Here is a 19,857-nt window from a genome sequence, read left to right as displayed (position 1 = left end):
TACCTGATTAGTGTGGACTGAACAGCCAATCTGGTAAAACAATTTACACAGATGGTCTACCTGATTAGTGTGGACTGGACAGCCAATCTGGTAAAACAATTTACACAGATGGTCTACCTGATTAGTGTGGACTGAACAGCCAATCTGGTATCAATATTACACAGATGGTCTACCTGATTAGTGTGGACTGAACAGCCAATCTGGTAAAACAATTTACACAGATGGTCTACCTGATTAGTGTGGACTGGACAGCCAATCTGGTAAAACAATTTACACAGATGGTCTACCTGATTAGTGTGGACTGAACAGCCAATCTGGTATCAATATTACACAGATGCATTAAGCCCTATTTTCCCAGAGCAAGGCTCAACTTATTAGAGTATAGACGTCTAAATGCTATTTAACTTTTGATTCATGATACAGTAACATGTAATCATTTATGATTTGTCCATTTTAAATGATGCATATTTATTGTACTGGGTTGAACGAAACTTATTTTAATAATATGTTCACTCAACATTCTTGCAATTATGTTTTGCTGTGTTACAGAATTATGTCATAATAAATAAAATTTTAACTACTAGATTCTCTTTTCTTCATGTGATTTATTTATATATTTTTAACCAGAACAACAACAAAATCCATAACATAATGAATGCAATATATAATAATTTATATTCATGGAACAAAACTATGATAAAATTCATAATCAAGGACACAATTTTCAAAAAAAATTTATATCAAATTATTTCCAAGTTCCATTAATTGTTTCTCTATAAATAAACAACACTTGTTTCATCTATATGTAAAACTAGCACAATTAATGGTTGTTAATAGACTGATAAACAATGGAAAAGGTTACATAATCTACAGATTATAGAGCATTGTGATTTGATTTCATTGTGTATGAAATAAGAACCAATATAACAATATAAGAACCAATATAATAATTATGATGTGCAGCTCGCACTCAACACTGACTTCCGCAGATAATACCTAAAACAGTCAACAAGTCCTGTTCATGTTATTGACTCTTGATGAAAAATCTGGAAAATGCATAGCCCAATGTTTATGCAGATATTATCAGGACATTGTTTTCACCAATTATTCTGGTTCTGAGTGACCTATGATCAAATACTTTGTATCCTTTATTGTAATGACAAAATGATTGAATCACCATATTTCATCTCATGTTTCCAATAAAAAAATACCTTACACACTTTAAACTAAATTTTTTTTTCAAGGCATCTCATGTCGCTTGAACTCGAAGTTCACGAGTATTTTTACACTGATATTTCAGTGCTTTTTGTTTAAAAGCAGTTCGCGTATTAAAATTTAATAGATTGTATAAAATTAGTATGTATTAGCACAAGTATTATGTTATGACGACAGTACCATGAGGGAACACAGTTGGTCATGCCTCCACACTCAGTGACTGACACAAATAAATTCAAGCATTATTTCAAATAATAAGGTCATCTACTGACAGTAAAAAAACAATAGCCAGGGTTAAATATATCCCATAAAACCATGCTGCCAAATTCATTAAATATATACCAATGCATAGTCAGCTATCATTTATTTCAGCTATGACAAGTTTTTATTTCATGATGATGTTATGTCAGTTTAAACAACATACAGTATGTACCAATTTCTATGAGTTATCTCCTCCTTCACTATTTAAGCACTAGAACCTTGAAACTTACACACATGGTAGCTATGAGCATATGTGCGATGGTGATGGCGACAGAATTTTGATCTGACCCTTGGGTCAAAAGTTATGGGCGTTGTGGTGGGGCCGTCAGAGATTTTCCTGCGACCGCTATTCGAAAACGGCTTATAACTACTATGGCCCTTCAGATATTGCTTTCATATTTGGTATGCATATGTATCTTAGGACAACAACTTTTTATGCGCATAAATTTTTTTTACTCCTGTGACCTTGACTTTAACTTGAGGTCAGTTTTCAGATTTCGAAATCTGCTACCGCGATTCAAAAAGGCTTATAACTAATGTGTCCCTTCAGATATTGCTTTCATATTTGAAGTGCATGTGTTTCTGAACAACACCTTTAAATGCGCATTCATTTGTTTACCCATGTGACCTTGACCTTGAACTTGAGGTCAGCATTCAGGTTTCCAAATCTGCGACTGCGATTCGAAAAAGGCTCATACCAACTGTGTCCCTTCAGATATTGCTTTCATATTTGGTACGCATGTGTATCTTGACAACACCTTTCTATGCGCATGAAATTTTTAAACTTGGGGTCCGAGTTAAGGTTTCAAAATCTGCGACCGCGATTCAAAAAAAGCTCATAACATTTGTGTCACTTAAGATATTGCTTTCATATTTGGTACACATGTGTATCTAGACAAGACCTTTCTATGCCCATAAAATTGTTGACCATGTGACCTTGACCTTAAATGTAGGGTCCGGTTTAGATTTTGAAATCGATTATGTGCTTATCTGTGCCGTCTGTCCGTCCGTCCTGGCCACTATCTCCTACTACACTATTAGCACTAGAACCTTGAAACTTACACACATGGACTAAGCTATGAGCATATGTGCGACTGTGCACTATTTGGAATTTTGATCTGACCCCTGGGCCAAAAGTGAAGGGGTTTGGGGTCGAGCCGGATCAGAGATGTTAACTCATTTTTTTAGGTTATTTTACATTAACTTCTCCATTTCCTGACCAATTAACTTCAAATTGATACTGAACATCTCTTATGACAATACAGTCAGACATGATGTGATATCACACAGTAAAATGTGTATCTACTAACAATACTATGGGATTAAATATACGTACACTTCATGACAAACTTTTCATGCGGTGGATATGAGACTTTTAAATGAAAAACAACTAGAAATGGCGTGGCAGAGGCCGACGCGTATCCCCACACCACATGTTTGACCCAGGGGCACCCCAGGGTTGGTAAGGGGCTGTGCATAGTTTAGATTGACTGTATTGTCATAAGAGATGTTCAGTATGAATTTGAAGTTAATTGGTCAGGAAATGGAAAAGTTAATGTAAAATAACCTAAACAAAAAAGAGTAATATATGATGTGGCTTATAATGAATGTATTTCTACATCATCAAAACATTTTATATTTGATAAAGATGCATTTTTCTTTAACACATTCAAAAAACACTGTTAGATCCCAGTCATGCAAAAGTTGGTCTAATAGCATATTTGAACAGCGTAGCTCATGCCCAGCCAGCGCACTTGTGCAGACTGGTCAGGGGCTACACTTTCCGCTATAAAAGGCACTCAAGATTTCGTGATATTTCCTGAGTTTCCTCCACATAATGCATATCCTGAAAAGACTGCTAGACTGGAGCTACACTAGCAGCATATTGCATAAGACCCATTTTGACAAGATGTCATTATTTAAAAATATATGAGTCTTGTAAATGGAACTTCAAACCACGATACTTTAAAAAAAAAAATTAAAGTCACACTATTATTAATAGAACAAGATGTGTTTGTGAAACACAATGTCCCCCTATATGACGTTTGACTTTGAAGGATGACCTTGACCTTGTGAAGGATGACCTTGACCTTCACCTTTCACCACTCAAAATGTGCAGCTCCATGAGATACACATGCATGCCAAATATCAAGTTGCTATCTTCAATATTGCAAAAGTATTCATAAAATAAGCGATTTGGGCCACATATATTTGACCTCTGACCTTTAAGGATGACCTTGACCTTCACCTTTCACCACTCAAAATGTGCAGCTCCATGAGATACACATGCATGCCAAATATCAAGTTGCTATCTTCAATATTGCAAAAGTATTTATAAAATAAGCGATTTGGGCCACATATATTTGACCTCTGACCTTGAAGGATGGCCTTGACCTTGACCTTTCACCACTCAAAATGTGCAGCTTCATGAGATGCACATGCACGCCAAATATGAAGTTGCTATCTTCAATATAGCAAAAGTTATTGCAAAATGTTAAAGTTGGCGCAAACCAACCAACAGACCAACCAACAGACCAACAGAAAGGGCAAAAACAATATGTTCCCCACTACTATAGTGGGGGACATAAAAATGGCAAATGTCGGTAGCCTATTCTGGTTAGCAGAAAAGATTTTCAGACAGGCTGACTGCGTGCGTCACAAATGTGTGGCTAGATAATAATGATGTTCTGGAGAATTATGTTAAAATCAGACAATGTAATAAATGGAGTGTATTCATTCTGGTTTGATGGCCAGGGCTCGAATTTAACTTTTTTTTCTACTTGCAAAACATTGCGAGCAGCTTTAATACCAACTTGCAAAATCAAAAACATTCTCGCAAATTTTCCTGGAAACATAATTTAATTTCGTTTTTTTATTCAACAGTTAACTTTGCTTTATCTTTCGTATTGTTATATCCATCTGTGGGCAAAAAGAAACTACAGTCAACTCTCGTTATCTCGACATCGGATATCTCGATATTCTCGATATGTCGAAGTAAGCTCAATGTCCAATTTTTTTCCCTTCTTTATCTATATAAATAAACATCGCTTATCTCTATTTTCGTTATGTCGAATAATTCGATATGTCGATATAAAATTTTGTCCCGAGTCCCGATTAAACATGTATTTACCGTGGTTTAGCTCGAAGTGCAAATAACTTTTTCAGTGTCAGCAAAAGGTGTGAAAAATTTTCTTTGATACTTCACCGTCCCGCTTCGCCCGGCTGCTCCCGATACTGTGCAGTAGGAAATTGATCCGTTAATTGCATCAATGATCACACGTGTGTAATGTCGTTAGCCATTAACACTTGAATAAGGCCTGTCAGTTAAAGTGTCACTTTAACATCAATTAACTGCAATTAATACACAGTCTGCCGAAAGGCCAAAAGACTAATTGTTTTTACAAACAACATTCCAAAATGCATTGAGTTATATTTTTGCGTATATACACCGTCGTTTACTCGACAGTTTAGAAAAGTTATAACTGCATGTGTTCATGCAATTCTGTAATACTTAAAACGTCATTTTAAGCATTTAAATAGTAAAATTAATCGTGCCTCGTAAAACGCGTATATATCAGCAAGAGAGTATTATGCCACACGATGACGGCTTTAGTTAGACCACTTAGCAGGTATTAAGATGTTAAAAACAAGGTAAATTTTCGTCTCATTTTTCTTTGAAAACGTCTAATCGGATATCTCGAACTCTCGTTATCTCGATATTTTTTCTTGTTCCCACCGACTTCGAGATAACGATAGTGGACTGTAGTTATTTTTCGCTTTGACGCCATGTCTGTTCAAGTTCAATGAACACATGTGAATTAGTCGACTGTTTAACATTCTTAGTACCAATACCATCCTCGTATCTGTACTATAAGTATACTAGTCTATATACAAGGTGCGCGCTTCAGCATACGGGTATTAGGATGTTCTTTGACCTATGGTTTAGCGTTCAGGACGTCAAACGCATTAAGCAATATTACTTTTTTTTTTTCACTATTTCTTTACTCGCAAAAAATTACTAGTGGCTTAAAACTTAACTCGCAATCGGTATTTTTTACTCGCATCTTGCGAGTGTGCGAGTGTTAATTTCGAGCCCTGATGGCATTATGCTAAGGTCATTTAAGATGAAAAACTTGGTTTAAAAGATGTCAAATACTGTAAACGTTTAAAAATTTGTTGGTATGAAATTTCGTGGTTTAATAAAAAAAACAACTAATTCGTTGATACGTAATTTAGTGGATTTAAAATTTTCGGGGAAGACTGACTGTCCTAATAATTTAACTTTTATTAAACTACCAGAGTAATAACGAAGCATAATCTGCTTATCTGTGTTGACCGAAAGACTTGAGGTTAATGTGCACTGAAGCATAAAAAAGTTGACGACAATTGTCCATAAAAGCGATAAAGCAGCGCACTTGTGGGTCCCCAGTTGCTAATTGCCATCAATGTTGATTTTACAATATTTGCAATCCTCAGTGCAATCTGTCCCCTAGTAGCAACAATTGAGTAGTAAGGTCCCCAAAATGCATGTGTGAAAACCGTTATGTCTCTTTTAACTTTAATTGGCATAAATTGACATATGTGATAAATCAGCAAACTGTTAATTTGAGGACACCACGTAATAGAGAACAATCGCTGATGTACAGTTTAAATAAGGTGCTTGATTTAACAAGTATTATTACCTAAACACTTATCAAGAAAACAACATATTGTTTTAACTAGCACATCTCAATCAAACAATGTCTCTTTCAAAATGGTTAAAAACGGGAACAGTTCAAAAAAATATCTCAATTAAACGACAACAAAAGCAAATGTCCGAAATGACATTCGGAAAAGACCGATTTCGGATTAAAAATGTATGAATAATCGCTGGTTCTTGGATTCGTAGTTCATCGGACCAATGAAATCCATGAAAATTCATACCACAGGAAATTTAATGGTTTTACAGTAAATTAATGTTTTGGTATTACCCACTACTGTCGAGGCTATGAGATAAATGCATACTGGGTGTACAGTAAATTACCTGCACTACACACTTCATAACAACCCATAGGGCACTTAAACCAATCACCTTCACTACTCTTTATAACAATCCACAGGGCCTTTTAACCAATCACCTGCACTACACTCTTCAAAACAATCCACAGGGCCCTTTAACCAATCACCTTCACTACTCTTTATAACAATCCACAGGGCCCTTTAACCAATCACCTGCACTACACTCTTCAAAACAATCCACAGGGCCCTTTAACCAATCACCTTCACTACTCTTTATAACAATCCATAGGGCCCTTTAACCAATCACCTGCATTACACTCTTCAAAACAATCCACAGGGCCCTTTAACCAATCACCTTCACTACTCTTTATAACACTCCACAGGGCCCTTTAACCAATCACCTTCACTACTCTTTATAACAATCCATAGGGCCCTTTAACCAGTCACCTTCACTACTCTTTATAACAATCCATAGGGCCCTTTAACCAATCACCTGCACTACACTCTTCAAAACAATCCACAGGGCCCTTTAACCAATCACCTTCACTACTCTTTATAACATTCCATAGGGCCCTTTAACCAATCACCTTCACTACTCTTTATAACAATCCACAGGGCTCTTAAACCAATCACATACACTACTCTTTATAGCAATCCATAGGACCATTTAAACCAAATCACCTGCACTACTGTTTATAACAACCCGTAGGGCCCTTAAACCAATCACATGCACTACTCTTCATAACAATCCATAGGGCCCTTAAACCAATCACATGCACTATTCTTTATAACAATCAATATGGCCCTTAAACCAATCACCTGCACTACTCTTTATAACAATCAATAGGGCCATTTAACCAATCACATGCACTACTTCCATAGGGACCTTAAACCAATCACCTGCACTACTCTTTAAAACAATCCATATGACCCTTTAACCAATCACATGCACTACTTCCATAAGGCCCTTAAACCAATCACCTGCGCTTCTCTTTACAACAATCAATAGGGCCCTTAAACAAATCACCTGCACTACTCTTTATAACAATCCATAGGGCCCTTAAACCAATCACCTGCACTACTTCCATAGGGCCCTTAAACCAATTGCCTGCACTACTCTTTATAACAATCAATATTGCCCTTAAACCAATCATTCCATAGGGCCCTTAAACCAATCACCTGCACTACTCTTTATAACAATCAATATTGCCCTTAAACCAATCACCTGCGCTACCCTTTATTACAAGCAATAGGGCCCTTAAACAAATCATCTGCACTACTTTTTATAACAAGCCATATGGCCCTTAAACCAATCACATGCACTATTCCATAGAGCCGTTAAACCAATCACCTGCGCTACTCTTTATAACAATCCATACGGCCCTTAAATCAATCACCTGCACTACTCTTTATAACAATCCATAGGGCCCTTAAACCAATCACCTGCACTACTCTTTATAACAATCCATACTAGGTCCCTTTAACCAATCACCGGCACGACTCTTTATGACAATCCATCGGTCCCTTAAACCAATCGCCTGCACTACTCTTTATAACAATCAATAGGGCCCTTAAACCAATCACATGCACTACTCTTTATAACAATTCATAGGGTCCTTGAGTCAATTACAGATCTGGCTACCATAACTTTAAATATCGCTTTTTATGATTTTTGACTGGCGAGACTTTAAAGTTATGGACCGACCCGATTAGGAAAGTCAACCAGAAATTTCTGGAAAGTTGACAGTTAACAAACACCGATACAAAACTGCTTTTAAATGCATTTATTGGCCCAAATAAACCACTTGATTGGAAAGATTGACATTTTTCACATTTAACTGACATATTCTTTCACAAAATACTATCTTGATCATTTAAAATTTATCTTTTCTGCTCTAACATATCGAGAAAAACAGCGATGTGACAGACATTCTTGAAATGCGAATCTCTCGAGATTTCACGCTCATATGACGTTATTTCTATTTTTAGTAACATACCATGTGCTCAAGTGTTTTCAAATTCAGAATGACATATCCCGGTATTTTAAATTATTCTTGCTTGTTTTGTAAACAAATTGTCGAGTAAATACAAACTCAAGGTAAAAAATATTGAACATTACCTGATTCACTTTGAAATCAGTCTTTTAAAGGGATCTTTTAACGTTTTAGTAAATTGACAAAATTGAAAAAAGTTGTTTCAGATTCGCACATTTTCGCTTTAGTTATGATATTTGTGAAGTAGTATTACTGAACATTTACCATGGTCTAATATAGCCATTATATGCATCTCTTGACGATTTTTAAACCTAAAAAGTATAAAGCGTTGCAACGCGAAACGATTGAATAATTTGGAGAGTTCTGTTGTTGTTGTTAAATTTTGTGACACTACGAAGATTGCTTTTATAAGGTATAAAATACTTCACCTGTGTATACTCTGCAGAATAGCCGAGAGGGTAAAAGCGTTTTTACTTCAGGACCGCGGCAGGACGCCAGGGGTCACTGGTTCGAAACCTGCTCCAGGCAAAGTTTTTTTCTTTTTTTAATTTTATTATTTATTTATTACTGCAGCTTTTACGATCAAATGTTTACATTTATCAATAGAAAGCATTTAATGAATAACTTCAGAACATGCCAAAATCTGTGAAAAGGCCCCTTTGATCCACCAGACGTATGTTGTTAATCACAAATAATAGATTTCCGAAAACAAAAGTAATGTTTACAATTTCAGCAAAAAATGTCAAGGTTGATCTGAGAGTAACCAAATGAAAACTCTTAACGTGACAATTAAAGCAACAATGGCGTCAAAATTGAGAATTTCAGTCTGATGAGAATTATTTTCATCTATTGTTAGATGCATTTGAAACACTTGAACCTTAAAATATGCCCTTATGCAGTAATTTATATTCATTCACAAATATATGTAGAAATATATCCAAGAAAATGAACTGTCTTTGATTTATGGCGTGACATAAATATGTTACGACTCTGGCTGACTTTTGATATGGGGTTCGCTTCAGCATACAGGTATGTCAATACTATATAAACTGTATGCTGAAGTTTCTTTAGCTATTCCCTGTACTACTTTTTATAACAATTCATAGGGCCCTTAAACCAATTACCTGCACTATTCAACAATCCATAGGATCCTTAACCCTTTCCTTGACAGCTATTTAGCCAATATAAGCCTCTCCAGTTACCAGAAGACCTAGCTGCCTGCTTACCTGTGGCTGATAGCCATCTTATCAATATCAGTACCCCATCTTTACAGGCATTATTGGAAAAACGCTGTTTTATGACCCTCATTGCTTTTGAACCTGATATTCTCATAAAAATTGAAATATAATTGAAAAATACTCAATATAAAAGTTTTAGCTAATAAAATTTCCTTTCCTGTGGTGTAAACTGTATGTTTCTACCTTAATTTATTGGTCAGTTATAGTCATGCAAAGTTGACCGTTGTGTGTTTTACTGCGTTTCAATGCAAATCTACCTCTTTGGAAACGCAACTCTCATTGCCTTTTAACCTGATTTTCTCATAAAAGTTGAAATATTATTGAAAAACACTCCATATGAAAGTTTTAGCTAATAACATTTCCTTTCCTGTGGTGTAAACTCATGTTTCTACATTATTTTATTCATCAGTTATAGTCATGTAAAGTTGACTGTTGTGTGTTTTACTGGGTTTAAATGCAAATCTCTTTCCAGCTCATATAGAAACTTTGCGAAGTAGGTGTGTTGAATCAAATACAAAATTATAGTTTGGAATATTTTTTTTTTCTTACTTTCCAAACTGCAATTCTTCTTTCTTGAAGATTATTTTATTTTATAAATTCATTCTGCAAGCCTCAAAATTCATGCAAATTCTTATAAATAACTATAGAAAAACACAGAGTTTCTCAAACAACTTCATTCATTTTCAAAATCAATTGTATTATTTCTTATAAAATTCTTACAATACTTGGTATTTCTATTACATTAATTCACCAAATGATTTATAAACATATATAGATACCGGTAACAATTTAATTGGATGTTGCATAATGTGCCATGAATATTCATATAATCAATTTGCATTTTGCATTTTATTACCGATCGACATCCAGCAATGTCCGCGTCTTCAATAAGTCTTCAGTTCCTGTATTTATTTGCAAAATTCCAATTTTAGGTGGCTACATTTATTATCAAATACTCCAGTTTATAATCTGATCGCCGACATATAACTTTATAACCCAGAAGTCGCCGACAAACCCGTGTATTCGTGTACAAAATTACAAAACGCCGAGGTAACATTGCACGAGCGCCAACGTCATCGGAAGACTACTGCTGCGTCCGGTAAACATGTTTATTCAAAGTGTCTAGAACCCGTGTTTCTTATCCCTAAATGTTAGATTAGCACGTGCGCTATTAATAATTATGTTGGTCAGTGCAACGGCATATTGAAGACCGCCGACTGCGTCTTTGTTTTATTGCCCAATCAAGCACCGATAATCCAATATCCTGTGTATTACCAAACACAAACTTTAGATAAGCACGTGTCTTTGTAAAAACATTTGCGTGTACATGCCATTAAACATATCGATGTAATTCTCGTATATGATTTCGGAAACAAACATTTACGATATAATGGAATCAAACAACAATAAGAATGAAATTGATTTACACCCAAATCATATTATATCCCTATGGAACGTGTTTATTTTTCAGGCATTTTTAACGACTTATTAATACGTTTTCGGAAAATGTCCAAATTAAATACGGTTCCAGAATAGCAGTTATTTTAGGACATTACGAAATGCCCGAAGCGCGCACATCCCGGAACGTGATTTACGCATGTCAAATGGTAAACCCTCGTCTTGATTGGTCGCCAATTGCATCATAACTTTAAATAGCAACATTACCGGATGTTTACTTGACATTTTAGAAAAATGATGAACGTAGGTGTATATGCATTTCTGTTACACTTAAACTTCATTTTAAGCATTTAAATAGCAAATTAAATCGTGCCATGGAAAAACGCGTATATGTCAGGTAATAGATAGGGTAGTAGAAATGCGTAGATAACAGGGAATGGATACAGGCGTAGATGCGCGTATTTGACAGGGAATCGATAGGGTCGTAGAAACGCGTACCTGTCAAGGAAAGGGTTAAAGAAATCAACTGCATTATTCTTTATAACGATCCATAGGGCCCTTAAACCAGAAAGTCAGTTTTTCTAAGTAATCTAGGTAATCATAAGTAGTTTCTTGACAGCTTTAATTTCTTATTGCAGCTGAATAGAGATTTATTAAATATGTGAAAAATAAACTCTAGAAAAGATTTCTAGTTCACCTAAATGTAGTCTTTTCAGAAGGCTTTTGACCAATTGCTTATGCAGTGTGACAGGTTTTGCAGCGATTATTGAGCTCACTATTTGTGTTGAATGCACTTTGTTTTACAAGTTAAAACAAGTTATGTGTTTTTTAGAAACACTATGTCCCCTTTTGCTCTGCTTTGAAGCTATATATTTGATCTTTGACCTTGAAGGACGACCTTGACTTTGACCTTTCACAACTCAAAATGTGCAGCTCCATGAGATACACATGCATGCCAAATATCAAGTTGCTATCTTCAATATTGCAAAATTAATTGCAAATGTTAAAATTTGACCAAACAAACAAGCAAACAAATCGACAGACAGGGCAAAAACAATAGTGGTGGGGGACATAAAAATACAATCAGAAATCAAACATGAGATCTACTTTGGACAAAGAAATCAATGGTTAATACAAATCTATTCTATAATTACTCCAAGCTAAAAGACCTCCCTTACCTGAGCAATGATAAGATACTAAAATTCAGTTATGTAATGTTTGAGTTGAAACCCACTTTCAAATCTCTTGTTTTTCTGATGCATGGTTATTAAGGGCACAGCTAGGCTAATGCCATTACAGAAAAAATTAAACTCAAATGAATAAGAACTTCTAAACAATCTTTATTTTTGAAGAGTGTAACACATGCTTCACAAGTATATGTGGAGAGACAGGGTTCGACATTAACTTTTTTACAGCAAGACCATCGGACCAGCTCCTCTTAAAATCTACTAGCCCGAATCTGATGTATACTAGACCATAAATGACATTGCAAATAAACACAATTGTGTCATGTAACTGTTTAATCAGGATTTATCAGTAAAAAATCAGTGAACACCAGAAAGTTATTTTGATGCATAGAGTAAACAGTTTTTGCTTTTCTTCGTCAAGTTCAAACCATGGAAACTCAATTTTCCATTTAGGATAAAATTGACGTTTTCTTTTTTTTATATTCAAGTTTCCTGTCAGTTTTACCGACGGATTCTTCTTTTTTTACTGATTTTTCGGACGAAAATCCGAACTTGAACAAAGCCATTCTTTAAATTACATTCTTTCGTCTGCTACGCCAAAATATTTGCATTGACGAAACCGATTTTCGATAGAAGTCGTAAAAACATGCTGAAAAGGTTTACGACACTGCAGAAAATCATTAATATTCATGACAACTTGACCAATGGAAAAAGCAATTTCTGCTGGAAGCCCTCCTTTGCGTCTAAAAATAGCGATGAATCATGTGAATGCTCCGTGTTTATTTATATACGCTAGTTTTGTTCTGATGTAAATAACGGATACGAGAGTAATTTTACACATTAAGAAAAAAGGTTTTCACAGCAGTTAGTAATAGTTCTATTAATCAGTATAGATGTTTTCATGTTCGACCAGTCGGACAAGCTAGCCCGCAGTTTAACTAGCCCGACCACCGATCTTACTAGACAATGTCTGTCGGACGTGCCTTAGTGTCGAACCCTGAGAGAGCGAGAGGGGGGTCATTTTTACCCCAGAGGTAAGAAAGTCAATATTGTTTGCATAGATCAATATCCATGTGAAGCATAATGAAACAACACCCGCATGTGGTCCAGAAGTGTCAGAGCATCATTGTAGCAAATGATCTCAAGCAGCAATTTGCAAAATTTCTAATTAATGCTATAAATAATTTCTAAGAATTAAAATGAAAGTGTAGTCTTAAAATAACATACATGTAGTATATCATACTTTTCACAACAATTTCAGGACGAAAATGTGTTTGTTAAAATACCATAAATCAAAGTTGACAAATTTACAATTCCTAATTCTCATTTAAATTAGGTTATTGATATTTAATAACTGATTAGTGGCAAATTGTTTCAAAAATACCTGTGATCATTGAAGGCACACTTTGTGCAGCACAGCTGACTGTGGTCATCACATAACATTTCAATTTTGTCATCCTTGTGTGCTTCACACTTCAATAGAAATTCCCCAACCTCTTTCGAAACTGGCCATTCTTTCATGTCATTCCTTCCATATGCTGAATGTTTTCTAAACCACTTATCATGCAACTGAATACATTTCCCACAATAAAGTTTCAAACATGTTTTGCAGTAAAAATCTGCATATGCTTGCTCTTTGCATGACGAACAAATAAAATCCTTAACCTCATCAGAGCCTTTGGCATGAGAAGACGTAGACAAGTCCGCCATTTTGATAATTGACATTTTAAGCAAAAAAAACGTTCAGGAAATTTCTTAATTTCACAGTAAAAAAATACGAATAACTAGTTCAGAAAAGACATAATTTAAATCTTTTATTAAAAAGTCAAGCAATCACAAAATATGTACTGAACAAAAATCCAGTTTAACCTAAAATGGTTAAGCCATCAAGTATTTTGAACTGAACAGAAACCAAATAAACTGTCAAATGACAATCAATTGTAAGCAGTAAACAGTGTTACTATGTAAACTGTTATGGGACTATTGGGTCACATGGGTATTGAATATATTACATTTCCATTGGTGGCAAAGATGATACCGATTTGGAAATAAGATCATGTTTAACAGATAGATAGGCCAGACTCAAAATGCAGTGAGTTTAAATGCATATTGATAAATGGACAGACATTTAACAATGTATGAGGCATGTAGTTAGTGAAGGCCAACATCACAAATATTGTACAATATTTTCTATCATGAACATGTTCTCTGATTACATCACAAATATTGTTCAATATTTTCTAACATTAACAGGTTCTCTAGTTTTTGTGTGCAAACTAATATTATGATACCAGATCATGTGACCTTGCCCTTAAACTTTATATGTTTATTACTTTCCACCAAAGAAATCACTAAACCTTGTGACACTGACCTTTGACATGTTGACCTAAACATTAACAAGTGCATTCAGGTTTTCACTAATAACCAACATACCAATTTGCAAGATTGTACACCAATGCGTTCACCAGATATAAGCAGAACAAAAATAGTCTACATACCGACCATAGACAGACCAACCCATGATGGGCATGTGCACAGCATTAATGTATACAAACCAATTATTCGAAGGGAAACTTAAGGTCCATTGGTCATTTTCGGCTCGGGTACTAATAAAATTTACCCCGGATGCTCCTTAGTATACTAAAATGTACCCCGGGTACGGAAACTATACTGAAACATAACCTAACGCTAAATTGGTCTTTGTCAGCTTTTTTCAAATTAATTATATTCATATTTATGTCAATATTCTGTAAAATGACCTTTATATTATCGAAACTCCTGCTCAAAAAGCATTTTGACGACATTGGATTTTAGGCGGGAATGCATCTCGGGTCAGTCTCAATTGACCGGATACGTGTTAGTATATTTTCGGTACGCGGGGTACATTTAAGTATTATTAAGAGTACCCAGGGTACATGTAAGTAGTACCCGAGCTGACAATGACAAATCAAGCGAAACTTAAGTACATATAGAGGAACTTTACAACATTGATTTTAAAAGTTTTGTAAGATTTAAATTTAAATTAAAGTAATTCAAGAATGCCAATATCATAACTACTATTTCACACAAATCTGGCATGCAAAGTGCACAAAAAGTAATAAAAATAATATGTTGATAAATTTCCAATGCTTATTGGAATGGTTTAAATAAACCATGCATTGGCTAATTTGCTTAAATATCATATTAAAAATTCATCAGCTTAAAGGATACATAATACAAATAAATGGTTGTGGATTTTTGAGCATGTCTTATTTCACACAAAGGAATTTTCTTTAGGGAGAATCTCTTTTGCTGAGCTATTTAAAATTTTGTGCGGAATATTGATAAGTTTTAAAACATCATAGAAACTTTTAAAATTGTTTAAGAACTAAAGGATTACAGTTGCTTAAAGGGGTATAACAACAATATTTTCCACTTACCATAAAAATTATTTAAGCAATACATATTCTCTTTTTTCAAGCAGACATTTATAAAGGAACATTGTTATATTTATTTATTTTTTTAAACAAGAGGGCAAAGAATGGCATTGATCGCTCACCTGTGTAATGGGGCATGGCCAAATTTTACCCCAGGGGCATGTTTTGAACAGTTTTTTATCAAGGACCAAAAAAAATATCTGACATCACATACCACATTATATGTGTGTGCTTTGTGTTTGTTAACTCTTTCACTGCTGGAACCGAATTTTGAAGGACTTTGCAAACAGGTTGGATCCAGATGAGACGCCACAAAATGTGGCGTCTCATCAGTATTCAAACTGTTTGCTATTCTGATAGTATTCTTTGAAAAAATCGAAGAAAATGCTAATTTTAGAAATTCTGCAGACGACATTTTAGCAGATGACAAATTTACCAGCATGCAAAGGGTTAAGTTGTTATGCTTCGATATACATGTACATTATGAAATATTTCAGTGTAAACAACTACAGACATGGTCAATTTGAACCCTAAATAATGATTTAATCAAACTAAGTACAGGAACACTATATGATGTTACATGCCAAATATTACACCTCTCACTAATGGCTTGTAGAGATGATTTTAAAAATAATTCAACTACATGTATGTAGGTCTATAACAATGATGCGACAATGAAGCATTTCCACTTCAGAAACCTGGGGAAAATATCTAGAACAGTCTTTTTAGTGGAACACATTTGGATTTCACATACAAAATATCAACGCTGTAGACATAGTGGTTTAAAAGAAGAAGTTATTATACTAAATAAATCCATACACAAAATGTGATTCTTGGGGAATGGTCAATTTTTTTTACCAAGGGCTCCATTGAACATGAAGCCTTTAAATTTTGAATCTAATTAGAATGGCCTGATTTAAATTAAATTTTACTTTCTGAGGGACTACACATGCGTCAAAATACGTATCTATTTGGTAAAGGGTTAATTGTATTCTACATGTTCATTTATTTAGGGTGATTTCATTTGCAGTTTCACACATGCTATGCTTTTCTTGTATGTGTTAATCACAGTACAAAGACTTTTTATACTAAACTGATAAATTCAATACAATATTGTAGTTATCTTAGCTTGAGATAAATATTTAACGTCAACAATCTGAACTAATATGTTTCTACGATTATGAGGACAATACGCCAAAATGTCCTGTGGATGTTCAAACAGTTTACCTGTTTATTCATGTCAGGTCGTTTAACCAGGAGATCATTTATAAAGTTGAAGTGAATGTAAGATAATTTAAATAGTATCAGACTTTATCTATTAGTTTTCCATTTATAGAACATGGGGTGATTAAACTATTTGTACTTTGCCCTTACATATGACATACCGATAAAGGTTGCACAATTTTAGTACAAAAAGCAGTTAATATTATTATACATGTGTATCAAAGCTTTGGGTTGATTTGTATGACACACTGGGCACACTGACACCTATACTAAAATAGAACACACTTAGTAATTCTTACAAATTCAATTATTATATATCGTCAAAATATTGACTGAAACATGACCGCAATATTTTTTGCTCACATTCATGTTACCGGTAAACATACTATTAAGTTTGTTTTATGTTTTGCTGAATAAAACACACTGCATTAACCATTTAACAATACTTTGTGGTGAAAATAGTAATGCAATGTCATTGACAGGAATGTATGTGTGAATAACGACTTAGCTAAATGAAATCCTGTACGTGAGCATACGATTATGAAGTTAAGTTCTGTAATGTTTGAATTGAAATCCAGTTTGTTTTGAAGGGTGATTATAAAGGACACAGGCTAACCCCGGCTGCGAAAGTCAGAAAATGTATTTATTTTTTTTAGAGGTCAAAGTGACCTTGACCTTTTACCTAGTGACCCAAAATGGGTGTGGCTTGTAGAATGCATCAAGGTACATCTTCATATGAATTTTTCAAAGTTGAAGGTGGAAGCAATGTGATGTTAGAGGCAAAGTTAAAGTTTTATATTAGAGGTCTCAGTGACCTTGACCTTTGACCTAGTGACCCAAAAATGGATGTGGCGTTTAGAAGTCATCAAGGTGCATGTACATATGAAGTTTCAAAGTTGTAGGTGGAACCACTATGTTGTTAAAGGCAAAGTTAAAGTTTTATATTACAGTGATTATTTTTCATGTTAGAAAAATATCTGCGTCTAAAAAAGCGCATTTATTCTGAAGAAAGACAAAATCGGAAAGATACTTGTCAATACTTAACACGGCCCGAATTTTATCCGCATTTTATCGGAGCGCAAAAGGTGATTTCTACTGTAACACCGGCTATATGTGTACTACGTCATACTATGTAATTCGTATCTGAATTTCATAATGGTTCTCTGCTTTGTGCGTGAACTATAAGGTTGAATAAGACGACATTGTACCATCCAAACGTTCGCATCCGCTTTCACTTTCTGAACTGTCAATATGCCACCCCAAATAATTAAAACCCTGTCAAAATCAATTAACTTTGAAGGCTGCATTTGGAATTGCCGAAAGTAATAAACATGTAGCATCATCCGAGATCGTCATCGAGGCAAGTACATCTACTATTTCGAACAAGTTTTTGCCTAAATGCCTCTCAGGGGTTTTTCAGCACTGTCTGCGCCTCCGGACAACGGAGGCACTCCCAAAGCAAACGGACCCGATCCCAAACCGAAATTATAAAAAAAATCCCAATTTCCAAAAAAAAAAAAAAAAAAAAAAAAAAATTTTTTTTTTTTTTTTTTTTTTTTTTAAGAATGAAATGTCTTATAACTTGTGTGACTAACCAGTGTTTGTTTTGGTCAAAAATATTTGCTATAAGGTTTTGACTGTTCAGTTCTTATCACAGAGTGTAACTGTAACTGAAAAACAAAACTGCAGTACTTATGAATTAACATTGAACATGCCCAATATTGCATCTGTTTACATAAAGAAGACAAAATAACCAAATAAAAACAAATTTATTTGTTAAACCACTGAATTATTTAAGCATGATTAATTCACAATTTTTTCCCAAATGAGCCGTTTCATCGAAGCAAAAATTCCCAAAATGACCAATTTTGTCGATAAAAAATTCCCAATTTGGTCAGACTCCTTTTCCCAAAATAGGCAGAAAAACCCCTGCCTCTTTTCAAAGAATTGAACTCGGAACTCAGTGTTAATCTTATGTGTTTTTAGTTATAACTAACTCAGAACTCAGTGTTAATGTTATGTGTTTTTAGTTATAACAAACTCGGAACTCTGCAGTGTTAATGTTATGTGTTTTTAGTTATAACATTTACTTTTAGAAATTAAAATGTTTATGAATCATTAAAAATTCGTTGATGTTTCAAGTTTTTTATTAATTATTTAAAAACCAAAAAAGATCATTGTTTTTGGAAAAAGCTCATTGTTTCAGCACATGTGAACTTTTAAAACTCATTGGTTAAAAATGAAAAATTATCACTGTAATAGAGGTCACAGTGTGGTGTGTAGAACTCATCACGGTGCATGTACATATGAAGTTTCAAAGTTGTAGGTGGAAGCACTTTAATTTAAGAGCTTATGTATAGGATTTAGCATGACGCCCGGACGGCGGACAAGGAGGAGGCTATGACAATACCTCGGGTTTTCTCCAAAAATAGCCGAGCTAAAAATTTGGGGGGGGGGATATAGGGGGGGTTGAGAGGGGGTTATAGGTGGGGGTGTTGTCATTTATTAGATGATTTTTAAAAAATAAAAAAAAAATGAAAAAATGGGGGGGGATTTGGGGGGGGGGGGGGGGGGCGTGGAGGATGGTTTGGGCAGAGTCTATTGTGGTATGTCAGGTAAGTGTAGTTTTGTCATGGTATGAATCAAGGCTGGTCATAAATAAAGAAATTATGGTAATTTTAGCAAAATTTAATACATGGACCTTGAGAGTCAATGTCATTCAAAGGTCAAGGTCAAATTCAATTTGCCAGGTACAGAACCCTAATGATACTAAGAAAGTATTTGAAGTTTGAAAGCAAAAGCCTTGATGCTTGAGATGTAAAGTGGATCTAACCTCAAAATTTAACCAAATATTCAAAGTTACTAAGTCAAAAAAGGGCAATAATGCCCCCAAAAATGCCTGTCAGAGTTACATAACTTTGCCTGC

At 34.7% G+C, this 19,857-nt stretch overlaps 1 protein-coding gene across 1 annotated transcript in view; it reads right to left on the bottom strand.

Annotated features, from left to right (window-relative positions):
• LOC127875190 (uncharacterized) overlaps positions 1-14,246 on the bottom strand; it is a 195,774-nt gene extending 181,528 nt beyond the window's left edge. The window contains exon 1 of the mRNA XM_052420078.1: positions 13,676-14,246. Within this exon, the coding sequence (XP_052276038.1) occupies positions 13,676-14,016 (341 nt within the window). The 5' untranslated portion in view covers positions 14,017-14,246. The remainder of the gene's footprint in view (positions 1-13,675) is intronic.
• Positions 14,247-19,857: the final 5,611 nt, after the last annotated feature.

This window comes from Dreissena polymorpha, chromosome 1, assembly GCF_020536995.1.
Source record: "Dreissena polymorpha isolate Duluth1 chromosome 1, UMN_Dpol_1.0, whole genome shotgun sequence".
Taxonomy (NCBI): domain Eukaryota; kingdom Metazoa; phylum Mollusca; class Bivalvia; order Myida; family Dreissenidae; genus Dreissena; species Dreissena polymorpha.
Note: the sequence above shows the minus strand (reverse complement) of the source record. Positions and strands in the feature narration are given on the sequence as shown.